Genomic DNA, 17312 nt, shown 5'->3' on the forward strand with positions numbered 1-17312 from the left:
CTAGTTGGGGAAGAAGTGAAAGGAAACTATCAAAATATACAGAAAAAAAAAATTTCAAATTTCAAATTTTAAGTGGTATGCAATTTTCTTGGACCATAACTATTAAGTTCCCATTTTCCTATTCATCTTGTAGCACTTTGATCTGAGTGGATTTGTACTCAACCATTAGATAATCTGAACACTACTCTTCTACACTAGTATGTAATTAAATGTGTGTAGAACATGAAAAAAAAAAGTAAACTCAGAATCATAACCTAGCATTTTGACGATAGTGTAATGATGGTAACCAGTTTGATCCATCATATCCTCTACGTGACTTGTGTATTGGACAATTTGTTAATTTTGGTATGCTCTCATTTTATTTTTTTATTTTATTTTTTATCTGTGGCAATTTCATGAAAGGAGAACCAGAGGTTTATTTCTTTTTATGTACTTTTTAATGATGATGATGATAATAATAATAATAATGATGATGATGATGATGATGATGATGATGATGATGATGATAATAATAGTAACAATGACAATGACAACAACATCAACAATAATGATAATAGTAATAATGATAACGATAATAGGTTTTTGCTGCATATATATATATTTTTTTTTTGTATACAGGAGAATGGAGATACAGTGCACTCCTGTTATAACGAATACAGTTATAATGAAATGCTCATTACAACATAGTAAAAATTTAGGTCAAAAATTATCATCTATATACAATGACGTACTTCACTGTCCAGTTATAACAAAATTTCGATATAGTGAAAGAAAACCGCCAGGCCCGAGATCACTGTAATGAGTTGCCATGGGCAAGGGGAGAAAAGTGTGTGAGTGTATGTGGGTACCTAGTAAGGGAAATGAGAGAAAGAGAAAGGGGATCCAAGGTGCAAGATCTGGTTCATCTATTTATGGCACATTGTGCAGTCTCTGCCAGCACAGTGCACCAAAAGAAACAAAATACATGAAAAATAATATCTCTCTGGTTCGCAAGTAGCAAAGGTTCTATATTCACTTCACTTTACATTCCTTTCCCCACCCTCATGAACAGGGGCGTCGTGCCGACATTGAAATGAACGTGAGGCGAGGTCACGATGAGCCCGACGAAGAGCTGCTGAAGGAGAGACTCTCACAGGCATGGCTGTGGGCCCGCGACAGACTGATGGAGCAGCTGAGAACCAAAGTGATGTGAGTGTCAAGAATGCAAGATAGTACATTCTTTCTCTTTTCCTCGATAAATCATTCTGCAGATAGAGGAAAGTCTTGTTTCCATCTTTTCCATCATATCTACTGAGTGGGAAGGTCAAGGTGCCTCTACTCAGTCTTTGGATGACTTTGTCAGAGAAAATGGTGGCCAAAATTCATTCCCTTCATTGCACTTCTGGCATGCACCACGCACATTAACATGCTGGCATTGAGCATCACGTGTGTTTGCACTTCTTGTAGCTCTGGCTCCTTTACTGTCTTGAACTGTGACTCTGACTGAAGAAATTTTCCAACATTAAGGCCCAAATTCATGGAGGTGGCGACGAAATGACTGATTTCGTAACAAAATAGGTAATGCGACAATTGGCGCTCCATACAAATTGTCTATCATTTAAACCATGGTTTCAATTGTACCACCTTCGTGAATTTGGGCCGAAGTTTTTAATGCCAGTTTACTCTTTAATGTCTTAATGATCAAAACAACTTTGATTTTTGTGACAACCCCTTGCAAGAGGTAGTGGTTTTATTCTATCACAAGAGAAAATACAGTTGCAGAAACTTTCATCAGTTGGGGAGATCGTACAATAGGAGATTTAGGCTTCTACCAACCTTTAGTGACTTGCTGACTAGCTTTTGTCCACCCTGTGGACTTCTTCAGGCCAGTTGATTGTACAGTTTTTCTGACACTGCCTGTTTGTTTCTTGTTCATTGGATTATCGCCAATTTTCAGTCCAATGATCAAGAAACAAACAGGCAGTGTCAGAGAAACGGTACAATCACTTGGCCAGAAGAAGTCCACAGGGTGGACAAAAGCTAGCCAGCAAGTCACTAAAGGTTGGTAGAAGCCTAAAACTCCCATTGTAGAAAATACAGTTATTTTCCACAGTATCATGATAAATAAACCATTTCTTCTTTTTAAATGATTTGCGTAGAAAAAAAAAATCAACCTTTAAATGTATCATTGCATATACTTCATTTATGCGTTCTGCGGGGGGGGGGGGGGCGGATTCCGCCCCCCCCCCTGAGATCTCGGCCATCGGTGGTGCGATCGCGATGAAATTTTGCATGCGTGAGACCCGCGTCATAATCTACAAGATTGTGTCATAAGATTTTTTGAAACAATCAATTTCTAATTTTAATTAATTAATTATGCAAATTAAGCTCAAGGTGATATTTTAGCTTAATTAAAAGCATTGAGAGTCTAATTTTTGATCTGTAAATCTGTTTTAGCATATTCAACAATTGTACATCACAAAAACTTCCAAAACTCATTTCAATTCTTATGTATTTTATTGTTTTCAGAATTTCTTATGTATTTCTCTGTTTTTCAACTTTTGTTTTTTCTTTGTTTTTTCATTGGAAATTGTCACTGACCACTTTTCTACCATAATTAGCACAAAATTAATCAATGAAAGTGATTAATTGTAAAAATAATCAGGTTTTTATGCCTTTCATGACAGAGCACTGTTTTCCATAGGAAATGTACACAAAATCACAAAATTGTGCCCGTTTTGGAGCGATATTCCGTTACAAAAATGGGCGTGGCTTCGCAAAAGTATTGCGGACGTTGCAAATTTGGTCTCAAAAGTTGCGCGAGACTTGAACGAAGAAAGTCAAGAAGCCTCGCGATGAGGCCTTCTTGCATTACAGAATTATAACGCGAAACGTCAAGGGGGGGGGGGGCGGATTCCGCCCACCCCCCCCCCCCCCGGCCCTTTTAGGGTTAAACAAAATAGTATTTTTGCAACATGACAAAGTTGCAGAAAAAAAAAATGAAGTGAACACGAATGTTTTCTGATGAGATTAACAGACATCTGTTTTCTTTAAACTACAGTGTCATATCTGAACAAGAGCGTGTGTAAAGAGAATCTACCTAAATCTGATTTTTTTCCCCCCTTGGGTGTGTTTTACTTACAGAGATATGCCTAATGCCAAGGCAAATGCCCTGTTAGCCCTGGCTGGACTAGCGAGTGCGGTCAGTGCCCATGCTATGAGTCTTGGGGATGAGGCAGCATCCAGTCAAAGGTCAGCCACCCAGTTTGAGGGTCAGAAATCGTGGATGACCAAGGTCGCTGACTCTCTAATGACTGTCGTGGATCCCACCTTCACATCTCAGTCCGTCTTGCCTTGGTGCACCAGTGTGAGTCTCAAGCTTTCAGCTTTGTTGGCCACAACACATGGTTTGGCCTGCCATAACCCAGGGTGCCATCATACTCCAGGGGGGTGTTTCATTAGGCTGTTCATAAAGTTATGAACAGTTTACGAGCGACTGGTGATCAGTTCTTGTGCTGAATTATGGAAATTCTGATAAGTATGGCGCATTAGAACTGATCACCAGTCGCTTGTAAATTGTTCATAAGTTTACGAACAGCTTTATGAAATGGGGCCCAGGTTGTAGCATTGTGTAGTGTCATCATAAGATGTACAGTTACACACTGCTGTCATCGAGACCAAATCAAAGCAATTGCCGAGTACAATATCCCACTGCCAAATTGTCCCTGTTGTAGCATGTTTAACATTATTATAATGATAATAGCAATAAATTTGTTAATAGTTTTCTTTTTCTAAAAATGTTATCATAATTTTGGACAGTCTGATTCAGAAGAGACCATTTTGATCCACAAACTCAGCCCATGGTTACTTATTTTTGTCTGTGGACTGATATTGCAGAGTGCAGTGGTACTGGTGCTGCTGCTTCCGAGCACTGCTACTGAGTGCACATGCATGCACTGCCTATACCACCACTGGGGGCAGGCCATTAGCATTACTGTAAAAGTGGATATTTTCGCGCGACTAATTTTTCACGCTGGGCTGCGTAAGAAAAGTTTTGTGTGTTTTTAATTCTGCGGAATCAAGATATCAACTACTGGAACATATGGCAAGCAAAAATATTCACATGCTTTATTTCCGCGCTAGCTCTGATTGTGCAAAATGCGCAAAAATTTCAACACCACGAAAATTTCCACTTTTACAATAACCAAAAAATCAAATCAAATTACAGGATTTAAATCATGAATTAGCATTCATTTGTTGTTGCAGTGAGATTAATGGAAATTGAAAATTATTTTCATTCTAGGAATGGGTATTGTTTAGCATGTAGACTTGTTTGTACTTGAGCTACACCTTGCTTCTTGGAAAAAAAAAGAAGAAAAGTCACTGTTGCTGCCTATGAAGAAGCATGGCAGCAGTGGACTTACTGCAGAAGCCAATGATACAGTATCTAAGGTCATAAGTCACCCAGTCAGTGTTCTCTCTGTGTGTGCACAATCTGTCATCCACAGGACGGGGCTCAGTCCATCATGGCGACCAGACATGCCCAGGCCTGTGCCGTGATCGGTCTGTCCGCCCTCGTGCCACACCTCCTCACCAGGCGCTCGGCCCTGGTTGCCAGGGTTGTTGCTAAGGTGACCTCCCTCTGCCCGGAGTCCCATTCCGTTCACTGCGGCGTTGGCGCTGGACTGCTGCTGGCGAGACTGAGCAAGGAGCACTACGTCGATACGGCTGGAGATGAAGTGGTTTGTCAGTTTGCTCCTTCTCAACAGCATATCCTAAACTTTGTTTAGATATCTCTTTCACACATTTGTCTTTTTCAAAATGAAGGGAATTTCTTGGGTTTTTTTTTTTAGAGAGAGTGTAGTTACAGAGTTGTTTTTTTTTTTCTTCATATTTTGCTGTTAATACTCTCCTTGAAATAAGATTGTATGCTTGATCTGTATTGACATGAACACCCAGTGAAAAAGTAAGAAACTAGTCTGAAATTTGAACACGAGTCACCTACTGCAGCAGCACTACCACTGAGCTATAGCCAGTTCATGGCAGTGGCACGATGATGTTTGAACAAATACCCAGTGCCTCCCTCTCTTTGATTCTCTCTCACTTAACAGTAGGTAATGCAGGTTCAAATCATAGGCTAGTTCCTTCTAACATTTTTTTTATTATTTATTGTGGGGTGATTACATGATTCTCTTCTTTTTACATAGCAATTTATAGCAATTTATCGAGGTAAGGAATTCTACTAGCTTTGCATTTATGTAACTCCCTTCACATTTCGTGCAGTAGTACTTTGATACTTTTTTTTATAATATATCGACTGTTCATCACAAAGTCTTGTGGTGACATTTTTCCCATCAGTGTCAATTTCAAATATATATGTGATTTTCATATGTTCATTATTAACTGGAACAGTAAGACAGTAATGAAAATAAAATGTTTTCATCCAAAGGTCATATTCAAAAGTGCAAATGAATGATTTGAGTTATAATTAATGAGCCATAATACACTGATGATCATAACAACTGATACATTTTTTTTTTTCACATGGATATGCATAATATACACATGTCAAACGTGTAACTATTTAACAGTGCTTGTTGCAGGGTTTAACTAGTTTGTATACAATACGTACTTTGTGTCTGGGAAACATTACCGTGATACCTTGTAGGATTGAATTCATTCATTCCCCATTCATCTTAGTCCTGAGTAAATGGTGGTAGCGGAGCTTCCTTATAGCCAGCATTTCCTAAGGGGTGTTATACATGGTTTATAAGGTATTCCTCTCAGTGACACTATACTGTATGTCCCCCCAAAAATTTATACTGGACCCTCCACAACGATAACTTTAAAGATAGTGAATCAATCCAAATACAATTTCAAGGTATGAAACTATAACTGATTACCCACGTCTTACAGGAAACCCCATCCGATTTGCTTCAGTGGTCAAAGGGAAATGAGGATCTTTGTAGGGCTTGTCAGGAATTCCTTACCTCCAAGTTCTGTCCATTGTGTTCACACATTAACATGCAGTTCCAAGAGCATCCGAGTGCTAGGCTTGGAAGAATCAGACCCGTAACATGATTTACAACGATCCACATTTCTCAGTGACCACTTACCCAAATTGAATGGGGTTTTCTGCAAAATATAGGTAAGAAGTTATTTTCTAAACCCCGAAATACTTATTATGTAGCATTCAAGACAGTTTAACCATATTGGAAGTTATCAATGCAGAAATGTGATTGTCATTTTTTTTTTTTTTTTTTTTGGACATACTGTATAACCTGTCACTTTGCAGGCTGAAACGGTGCTTTTGAAGGCTTTTGACAAGCTGGAATCGAAGGCACTGGACAAGAAGGATTTTGATGAGGCCTCGGTGGGTTGCGCTCTCGGCCTAGGCATAGGTCTGGCGGCCCAAGCACACGAGAAAGCAGCACACGCCAGAGTTCATGTGCAGAAGGTCAAGAATCAGCTCGTGACAGCAATTGAAAGTGACAGAGCAGACATGGACTCCCACACAAAGGTATGAATGATGGTATTGTCTCATCGTGTATATAGCTTTGTGTCTGCATTTGTAGATTCCTTCAAACCTGAAACTGACATGACTCACTGTAAAAGCTGTTATTTTTGGGTATAGATATTTTCGCGAATGAGGAGGTCACAGACATTTTCGTGAGATGTTGTTTTCGTGATTTGAAACTGAGGCTATCGTAAGTGCACCAATGCCTGTCTGTAATGCACGTCAATATTTTCACATACTAAATTCTTGGCCCAACAATGATTTGCCAAATTTGCCAAATTTAAAGCCACGCAAAAATAACAACTTTTGCAGTAATGTTCCAAGGATAGTATTTTCAATGTGGGTAACACTTTCCCCAAAGGTCCCACTATCATCATTTTCACAGCATTGCCAGATACCTGTGTATAATTTGATTGTATCTAATCAAATATTGTGTATATAATAAAAAATTATAGTAATATCTTAGCATATAGTGTTGTGTCTGCTAAGATGTGGTTTTATCTACTTGAATATGGAATCTACTCAGGATAATACTCATCATTGCTCTTCCAGAGGACCCTTGCTCTATCATTACCTCAGCATTGTCATTTGTACCTTTCTTTCTTTCTTTTTTTGTACACCAGGGTCAAGAGAGTTTCTTTGAGGAAAAAATGTTCCATCGGTACTTGAACCCAGGAATTTCTCAATCTAGAATACTCTTCACAATACCACGGCCCTCCCACACGTGCCCTGCATCTTTCAGCAGGCCGATCCTGGCTCGGAAGTCATTTTGTAGCATTTCAGCTTGGTCCTGAAAAGCAATGTCAGAGTCTGTACTCTTCTGGCATTTTCTGTAAGCCCTCCATCATCATTCTCTGTCCAATCCTGGAGGTGCCAACGCACAGAAATGACATCTGTGACATTTTAGTTGTGTGTCTTCTTTCTCCAGGCCCTGGTTATGTGTCTCTCTCTAATCACAGTGGCATGTCATGAAGCCAACCTTATGTCACAGCAAGATGCCTTCCAGATAGCCAGCAATCTTCGTTCATTCTCTGAAAGTGACACAAAGGTTTGCTTGTTCACATATTGCTGTTTGGGCGGCAAGACCTGGTATCTCCAAGTTTTCAAATGTTCAGGATAGAAAAAAAAAATGGCAGCCAAAGCACTGTAACAAATAGGATTGCCTTTCCTTTGAAATGATGGCTTCATTTTCGGGGTAAGACAGCTTGGATTTGGATAGGACATCACTTGACTGATTTTTATCTGGCAGTTAATCCACAAAAGAGATTTCCACCAAAATTTGACATACACTAAGTCTTGTCACCCCAGCGACGATATACACAGATTACCTTATACATTATTTCTTCAGTATGCCATATGATGCATTATGATATCTTTTCATCAAACAAACTCATTTATGTCTTAGATTTGGGCATTGCATACTGTGTAGATTGCTACACTATCAGTTTGAGCTTCTAAAACACTTACACTTCTAATTAATATTCAGGTATGTATTTAGTCATTGTCCACACATCCCTGGTAGAGACTGCTTTCAGACACTAGTACCCATTGGCAAGCCTGTTGACCATGTGTGTGTTGCGCTTCACATTCACACAAGGATCTACCTGTTGCTTTGTCCACATGCTGAAATGTTGGCAGTCATGGTATCATATTTGTTAAAGAAGAGGAATACAGAGAAACATTAGAAATATCTGTTTTTCTGCTTATCTATAGATGAGCTTGATAGATAGATACATTGTAGATATATAGAATGATAGATAAAATGCAGGAGATACATTGATAGATTTTTATGAGCTTGATAGATGGATAGATGAATAGATAGATGATGACCAAAAATATAAAGATGAATAGATGGATAGCATGCAGAAGATATATATAATAGATATTTATGTTCTGTTTGTAGTAATACACACTTGTGTATTGTGTATTTGTGTAGTGCCCTTCATTGGCTGCAAGCCTAGCCCTCTTGGTCCATAGCTTGGCCAGTTTGGATAACCCCCAAGCCAAACATATGTACGATGACCTTCATTCAGCTTGGCTGAGACAGATCCAAGCCCCGGTGAGTGCTGTAGATAAGGGATGCAGGCATGGGAATGATAAAACTGAGGATGGTGATGGTAGTGTTGGTGATGGTGATGGTGGTGGTGGTGATGGTGATGGTGATGGTGGTGGTGGTGGTGGTAGTGGCGGTGGTGATGGTGGTGGTGGTGGTGGTGGTGGTGGTGGTGATGGTGATGGTGATGATGATTAAGGTGTTGAGGAGGAGTTAAGGACGAAAGAATCAAGGAGGAGGAGGAATCAAGAGAAGATATGAATAAGGTGAACATGTTTCAACAGGAGGATGAGAAGGAGGAAAATTGAGAAACATATCATGTGACTGCTCAGGGTTAACATGTTTGCACCATTATCTTGATAACAGGAGAAGGAGGAGGAGGACAAAAAAGGAGATACACTGATGATACAAGAAGTTAGAGTTTATGGAGGAAGAGGAAAAAACCCAGAAGAGAAAATAAAAGTGCATAGGGTTCACATCGTTGCATTGTTACACTAATAACATAAGGAGGAGACAGCATTGAAACTACAGCATGTTTTTACTATTACTTAATGTTTTAACGTTTCCAAGCCCCTTTTCCTTTTTTTTTTTTTTTAGGATGTCAAGGTGTGATTTAAATTAATATTTGATAGATGATCATGAATGCATGCACTGTTGCAGAAGTTAGATGTATGACTGTGTCTTGTGATTGCCAACAAAAGGAATGTACAAAAGAATCTATGACATCATCATGGAACATTCTGAATGTAGTCCTACCTGCATATATTTGTGTATACATTTATGTATTCATTTATTCATTTATCTTTTTATTTTTGTAGTCGAGAAGAACAGGGCCATTGATTTGGTGTATGGTTTGTATTCATGTTTGGTCACTTAAAACTGCAAGATATGCGATTGAGCAGTGTAAGACTCAACATCCGTTTGCCCAAATGACGTGTTGAACAAGAGTCAAATGTGTAATAAGTGTAACGCAAGAAACTGATACACGTCATTCCAGGGAACCTCGACTGATACACTGAAGTCATCAGTGACAGGGCTTGTATTCCTGATGGCCGGTCCCGGTCACCTCGTCCAGACCAGGCTGAAGACAAACAATGACCACCAGAGGGGAAAGCTAACTTCAGTGGTCAACACTCTCACAAAGGTAGGCTGCACATTTATTTTGACTTCAGTCACCCATTACGGCAATTTCTGCTATATCGTTGTGTATGAAAATGTTGTGTCAGTGATAACTACATTGTATATACAGAATAGCATGTCTTGTATATGTACAGAAAAAGTCTCCTATCAGCCTTGCTTGTTTCTCTCTTTTTTCCTGTGAATGGATTTGTTTTTAAACCCCTCCTTTCCGATGGTAGAAAAAAATTCTCTTGTAATCGTGATTGTAATCTGTATTAGAAGAATTGTGATTGTGATCAAGCTATTTCTTGGTTCTGAATGCAAATTATTTTAATCAAGATTCTCGAATCTTGATTGCAAATTGAGGTCAGGAGGTATTTTCAAATCTTGATTTGCTCAATTAATGGTTCACACTTCTTGTCTGAAAGGCTTGACCTCCAAAACATGATTGAGGAGGTGGAGCTTAGCTCGACCCTACATTTATTTCTGCTCAGAGACCCTCAAAATGTAATGCCATCTGCCTGCCCTGCCTTGCACTATATAGCTAGCATGCACTTTGCAAGTTTGATTGGTAGGTCAAGAAGCATTTACCTCCAGAACTCGAATCAAGATTACAATCATGATTCATAAACTTGATCACAAGAGAGATTTTTCTATTGTCTGAAAGAGCTCGGGTGCGGTGAAGCTTATATTCCCCACACCTACATTTGCTGTGTCCTTGGTGAGTCATGCAGATGATTTCAAGAATGTGAAAGCAGCAGCACCACCAAGTCTCCCTCATTCTATAGGTGGCTCCTTTAAAACTTGTGACAAGAGAATCAACGTGCCGCCCTCATTTAGAAATTATTTCTACCTGGATAGATGCATGTGATTCACTAGTATTTCCTGGATTTGTCTACGGAACCTCACTAATTAATGTGTGAATGTTGGCAGCTAGAAATCACAGAGGAGGAGTTTTTTTTTTTCAATGCTTTAGCTCCATGAAGACTGTACTGTCCACGCGCTGCAGCATGCGTTGCCATGGTTACTGGGGTATCTTCACCTGAGCCTCTCGTCTGTGACCACAACCAGATCATCAGGTATATGGCCTCCCTGTTACATGATGCATTGCACTTATGAGGATATGGTTGATTTTTGTCTTTTCCCCCTTTTTTTTTTAAACATTGCAGTTAAGAACTTGTAGTTTAACAATGGTGACCTTGAATCAGAAAATTTCCAAATAGTTTGATACACATTTTGATTTCCCAACAGTCATCAAGGGATGTGTATAAGATCAGTGATGTAGGTTTCCTTTTTGTAGACATTTTTGAAGAACTTGACCTTAAATTAAATCAGAGGTATGGAAGAACAAATTATGTGACAGTACTATTTTAGTCATTTGTGTGGATCCACTCTTGAGGCACAGGAAAGTGTACATGATAACCCTACAACCCTAACTTAAACAGTCAGTGCTTGTGTTTTTATCGGAACAGAAATATAATGAGGAATTTTGAATTTATTTCCTGTATGGTACAAGGTAGCCTGCAATGTAATGGCGAATTCATGATAAAGATCTCCTGAATAGACTGGTTCAGTACTGTATTCTGTTTTTATGCATGCTTTTTTAAAAGTTTAAAGTTTCCTAACAACCACAAGGCTTGCCCGGAGGCTTGCCCTATATCTTGCAACAACCAAGTGAATTCCTGCCTATGGAACTTAATTGGATTAAGCAAATGAATGAAATGCTTTGTTGCAAGGCTTTAGGAAAAGAAACATGCATAGATTGTAATACTTTACAGAAATGGCCTATTGAAAGTTGCAGTTCTCGAAACGTCTCACAGTGTGTCATTAGGGAGCTTTAGATTTGGCAGCGCGGACGTTTGAGACGACGATTTCGGTGGACGTTCTCCTCTCCCCTTGCGTCGTGCAGAAAAGTCACTTTAGATTATGCTGGGACGCAACGTATAAGAAATAAAATGGTGCCTACATATGGTGGGTGCATGAAGTAGCTCTCTACGTCATGAATTGAGCGGACATAAAAATAGCCCAGAAAGCGTAGTGAAAAAGTCAGACGACGCAAGCTATAAATAGATCGACTTGACGCGCATTTTTGCGCATGCTCAGAACATGTTTTTTTTCCTCTGAACGTCCCCGTCGCGAAAATGTAAAGCTCCCTATTATCATACTAGTCCCTTACTTTTTTTCAAAACTAGTGCTGCTGCTTTCTGACAGCATGTAAAAATGCTGTTCACTGAAGTGAACATTAGCTTCATCAGGCATCTTATGTTTCTTGCAGTTCCCTGTAACTATGGTTACCTGGAGGAGGGGAGCCTGCTGAGAGCTGCTGTGGAGCTGCTGCTGGAGGCAGGGAGGAAGGGTCAAGAGGCCGTCCCCTCCCACCAGGTGGGGGCAGTGCTCTGGGCTCTGCACCGCTGCAGCAGATCCTGCGAGAGGAAGCTGCCCCCGCTCAATCTGGCGGCACTGCTCAACCCCATCATGCGACACACCAGCTACGGTAGTCAGTAGTGTTTAGTTGTCCTGTCTTTCTTTCTCTCACTCTTCCTCTCTTTTTCTCTCTCACTCTCCCTTTATCCTCTTCATCTACAGTGCACTCTCGAAATTCTGGTTATAACGAAATAAAATTTAGGGCGGCAACATTGTCAACTCTATGCATTTTTATTGTTTATTCATTCGGTTATAACAAAACTTTGATATAACGAAAGAAAATTGCCGGTCCCAAGGTCTTCATTATAACGGGAGTCCACTGTATATACATGTACAGTCGAACCTGTCTTAGCGACCACCTGTCTGTAGTGACCATCTGCTTATAGCAGCCACTGAAAAATCTCCCGCATGAAATTGCTGTATTATAGACCATCTATATAGCGGTCACCTGCCTAACGTGGCCAGCGGCCACTCATTCTGCATCCCATGGTAAATATCTAACTGCGTATAGCGGCCACAAAAATTTAGCTGAACTGTTAAAGTCAGCCATGAATACAACTCTACATTAGCTTTTACGTTCATTGCTCGAATTTTACCGAGTCCCATTAATAGAAAAGAAGTAGGCCTATAGGCTAAAAGAAAAGAAGTAAATTGTACCAAAAATCCCCATATTGTAGCTGCTCGTGCAAACTTGTATGTGCTGGGCTTTTTTTTTCTTTCTTCAAAGAATAACATGCAGTATTCTATGCTCTTATGGAATGCAAGTGTTGAAATTCAAAATGTCATTTTCCTTACGTGACCGCCATAGACAGGTTTGACTGTATATATGATATATCATGTCATATCATTTCATCCAAGCCATAAGTATCACCCAACAAAACTGCAAGATATGTTCTTGTAACAGAGTAATGAGATATACAGTACTAGAAGCAATAGCATTTTGAGGACCCAAAGCGTCATGAATAAAGATATATTTTGCACCTAAGTCCTTTCATATAATTGACAAGATAACCATCACTCAAATTGGAGCAGAGCTGTTTTAATCACCCTGACACTCAATGGCAATTGGACTGAACATTGAATATTATGATTTCAGAAGGAAACTAGAAAAGCACTCTGAGAGCGCAGACCTCCGCCAAGCATGCAGCTCGTTTCCACCACTGATCTTGTTCTTCCACAGAGATATCAGTGATTTCCATCCATACGTATTTATAACATTGTGTGCTGAAATTCGCCCGATTTCCCAACATAGAAGCCTTTGTTACGTCATAAACCCTCAGCTGCACGGCGCGCCTCGCCCTAGCAGAAACTAGAGCACGCACTTTAGTACGCGCAGGCATACCTCAAATACGCGCAGCCTGAACTCCCAAGTTCATTGACCCTACCTGCCAAAATACAAAAAAACCTTCATAAATTCCCCCAAAATTGTCTGATCACCACCAAAAGTTAATCGTTTGTTACTTGTGTCATTCTCAACCTTTTCTGCAAGTTTCATCTCAATCCGTTAACTACTTTTTGAGTTATTTTGCACACAGACAAATGAACTAACTAACAAACAAACCAACGGTAACGAAAACATAACCTCCTCACTTGGCGGAGGTAAAAAGAAAGATAAAAGATAAAAGGGGGAGTATGTAATAATAATAATATAATAATAAGGTCTTATTTATCCAGGGTAGCCTCTTCAGTGTTGCCACTGCTCTACCAGAGGGCCCTGCCATTATTATTACCCCAGCGTTGCCAGGTACCCATTTATACACCTGGGTCGAGAGGGACATTGTGGGTAAAAACACCTTGTCCAAGGACGTAAGCACTGGGCAGGATTCGAACTCGGGTCCTCCGATTGGGAGTTGAGTCTTATCCACTATGCCACAGCGCCCCCACTCCAAACTTGCATGTACTGACAGAATTATTTCTGTTAGGTGTACAGTGAAGTAAAAATTGCCATCATTTATGCAATTACTCAAGAAATGTTTGATAGATATCAACTACTCAAGGACTTTGATAGAAGACTTCAAAAAATGACCGTAAGTTTGATTAGGCTGGGGTTATAGCTTATCAGATATTCTCTCGACCACTTCCCTTCCTGCCAAGTTCACCCTGGTCTTCAGTTTCCATCAGAAATACCACATTTTTAATTTTTTGTCTGTTTCTGCTTTTTTTTTCTTTTTTTAACTCAGGAAGTGATGAAATTTACCATGGTTGTATGAGACTTGCCATCGGTCAGTGTGCTTCATCGCAAACGACTGCCAACTTCATTGCAGCCTGGCTTAGAGCTCCATTGTATGGCACTATAAAGGTAACAATAGAATGTGTGTTTATTTCCTGAATACCAGAGGTGCCAAGGTGCCCTGACTCTGCAGAAGGCCGCACAATTTGAATATCTCTTCATGTCCTGACAGGAGAATTTCAAAGACTCGCCAGTTGGGAAATAATTTTCCCCTCATAAGCTGCAGTGTCTTCCTGATCCCTCTTTAGATCCCCCCAGAATTTGATATGGTAAATGCAGGCGGCCTTGGAATACACTTGAAAATTTTCAGCTCGCACCTTTTATGTCTTTGTAGTGAATGATTGGATACCAAAATATGCTGTATCTGGTGATGACTTTGATGGCTCCTGGTTGTCTTTTTGTTGCCTTTAAATGCCACCATTGCAAAGTGATCTGGTAGATCACAGATAGCTTAAAGGGATGGTACAGTATTGGTGGAGATGAAAATTGGGCTTTAACTTTTTTGCGAGATACCAAAGAAACACTTATGAAATAGTACAGAGCATACCATTTTCAGAGGAAGTTCATTTGACAAAAATCGGGTTTGGAATAGCTGAAACATCCAAAAACAAAGTCAAACAAAGCGATCCTATTAAAATGTGGGTCCCACACTTTATTAGGATTGCTCTGTTTTGGATATCTCGACCATTTCAAAACCAATTTTCATCAAATAAACATTGAATCCCTCTTGGAATTACATGCTCTTTCATATTTCATAAGAGGTTTCTCACTATCTCACCAAAAAAATGATAAAAACCTGAAGTTAAGTCTGAACCAAAACTATACGATCCCTTTAACACCTTCTCATCATCTCTCCCTGTTTTGGGCATCCTCTCTGATAACTTAACTAAAAGGTCTTTGGACTTGTGACCTACATGCAGACAGAGGGTGCATTCGAGTGCTCTCCTAAAGTGTACCGTACTGTACTGTACTGAGCCAAAAGTGGACCACTTCCCGATGTTCTCCAAAAGCGTACCAAAGCGTACCAAAAGTTTGCCTTTGAGAATTCACGTATCATGCACATACGTCATAATGCAAGGGTTTACTCTCTTTGTTGGGGATAGCTGTAAATAGTTCAAGCGCGCCAGGTAAATGACCCTCTTGCTATAAAATGCATGACCTTTTCTGAAAATAACTCATGAGGTACGCTTTCTCAACAGAGCTCTCAAACGCTTCAAATCTGGCACAGTTATGTACGGTACACTTTGGTTCGCTTTAGAGCGCTCAAACGCACCCATAGTCATCTTTGTATATCATTGTTTGCATGCAGAGTTTCATTGACATCATTGAGTTTGGGGTTTCTGTGTCTGTCTTTCCAACATCTTTCCAACATCTGACTGTTTGTCAATAATTGTTACCTGTTGCACTGATAACATGGAAATTGAGTTCTGAATGTCAATGAAACTCTGCATGCAAACAATGATATACAATGATGACTGTCTGCATGTAGGTCACAAGTCCAAAGACCTTTTACGTAGTTAAGGTATCAGAAAAGGAGGATGCCCCAAAACTGGAGAGATGGCAAAAAGGTGAGAGAGCTATCGCTGCGAGAGCTGTTAGGTAATTCCAGCCACCCCCGTTATCATGGACAGACCAGGATAAAACTGTTATGATGATGATGATGATGATGATCAGGATGTCAGGAAAATGTGAGATGCAGAACGGAACAAGAAGCATGATAATGTTTTTACTTCTGTGCATGCATATGTGCTTGGCCCTGCAGAAGAGTTGCCAGGAGCTTGTGTACGGTGCCTTGCCTTCCCTCGTCCACTACATCCCACTGGACGATCTCAGGACCTTCATCAGTGTCCAGCTCGTCGGCTCACTTCAGGACGGCAGCCAGGATCTCCAGCCCAGCATCGCCGCTCTCTGCGGCCTGAAGTCGACCCTCTCTGTGGCCGATCCACCTCAGGGCGTTGTCAATTTGCTGACGGAGACTGTGCAGAAATTACTCGAGCTGTTGCCTCTGGAACAGGTATCGATCATTCAAGAAACCCACCAACTGTACAAGAATTTGTCATGATATTTCCTATGGTTGAAATCCACAGTCATGTTTTTTGAAGCATGCAGAAAAAGACTTGCCAATCTTTCATTGTATGTGAGTATTGCATAACAGAAGAAAGTCCTAATTTTGATTATGCCCTCATCAATGTTCTTTGTAACTGAAATGAAATAAAAATTACTCTTCAATTGGTCATACTTACATTACATACATAGCTGATATGTGTAATTTTTTTTTTTTCTTTTGCTTTATAGTCCACGCCATTCCTGTTCACATAAATGTTTGCCTAATTGTCAACTGTAAATAGATTTATAAAATTTATGAGGTATGATTTTTATGTGTTGTTTTATGTCTAAGATTTCCAGGTTGATGTATTGCATGTGTTATGTGATCTGTTGTTCGACCATCTTATTTAAATTTTATGCCGCAAAACCAGCGACAGTGCATACACTCTGTGTGGGCAGTGCTAGAGACGGTCACACAATAGGCCCTCAATAAACAAGTTTGTTTAAGGTACAAACATGAAGTTACCAAATACAGGAACACTGTAGTTGCACCTGCCTAAAAAAAGGAAATGGCTTCGACAGATAATGAAAAGTACTCTGTATTAAAATATGAGTGCTGTTTGAAGAGATATAACCCAAGCTCTTAGATGTGTCAAAGTATGTTTCCATGACAATAATATTCATGCCTTAGGGCAATAGTGTTGAACTTCACTTTGTGAGTTTTAGCCTGCATATTTTTCACACTTCTCTGGTGTGACTCTCTGTGCCTTGTATATCTCTTGTCATGTATGCCAAACTTTGTGATGTCCACAATCTATTTTTGTCAACAGGGGAATTAGTAATGATGATAAAAATCATAATGATGATACTTATGATAACGATGTAATAACAAGGATAATACTATCATTACTGCAGTCCCATGAGCTTTGTATCTCTCAAAATAG

At 39.8% G+C, this 17312-nt stretch overlaps 1 protein-coding gene across 1 annotated transcript in view; it reads left to right on the forward strand.

Moving 5' to 3' along the window:
* The window catches only part of LOC140231129 (focadhesin-like), a 47671-nt gene that overhangs the window by 17807 nt on the left and 12552 nt on the right, over positions 1 to 17312 (forward strand). Inside the window, exons 17-27 of the mRNA XM_072311281.1 lie at positions 1052 to 1188; positions 3124 to 3346; positions 4488 to 4721; positions 6275 to 6499; positions 7425 to 7544; positions 8433 to 8555; positions 9547 to 9693; positions 10645 to 10747; positions 11944 to 12162; positions 14273 to 14391; positions 16085 to 16336. Coding sequence (XP_072167382.1) covers positions 1052 to 1188; positions 3124 to 3346; positions 4488 to 4721; positions 6275 to 6499; positions 7425 to 7544; positions 8433 to 8555; positions 9547 to 9693; positions 10645 to 10747; positions 11944 to 12162; positions 14273 to 14391; positions 16085 to 16336 — 1902 coding nt within the window. The remainder of the gene's footprint in view (positions 1 to 1051; positions 1189 to 3123; positions 3347 to 4487; positions 4722 to 6274; positions 6500 to 7424; positions 7545 to 8432; positions 8556 to 9546; positions 9694 to 10644; positions 10748 to 11943; positions 12163 to 14272; positions 14392 to 16084; positions 16337 to 17312) is intronic.

The sequence above is a fragment of the Diadema setosum genome, chromosome 7, assembly GCF_964275005.1.
Source record: "Diadema setosum chromosome 7, eeDiaSeto1, whole genome shotgun sequence".
NCBI lineage: Eukaryota > Metazoa > Echinodermata > Echinoidea > Diadematoida > Diadematidae > Diadema > Diadema setosum.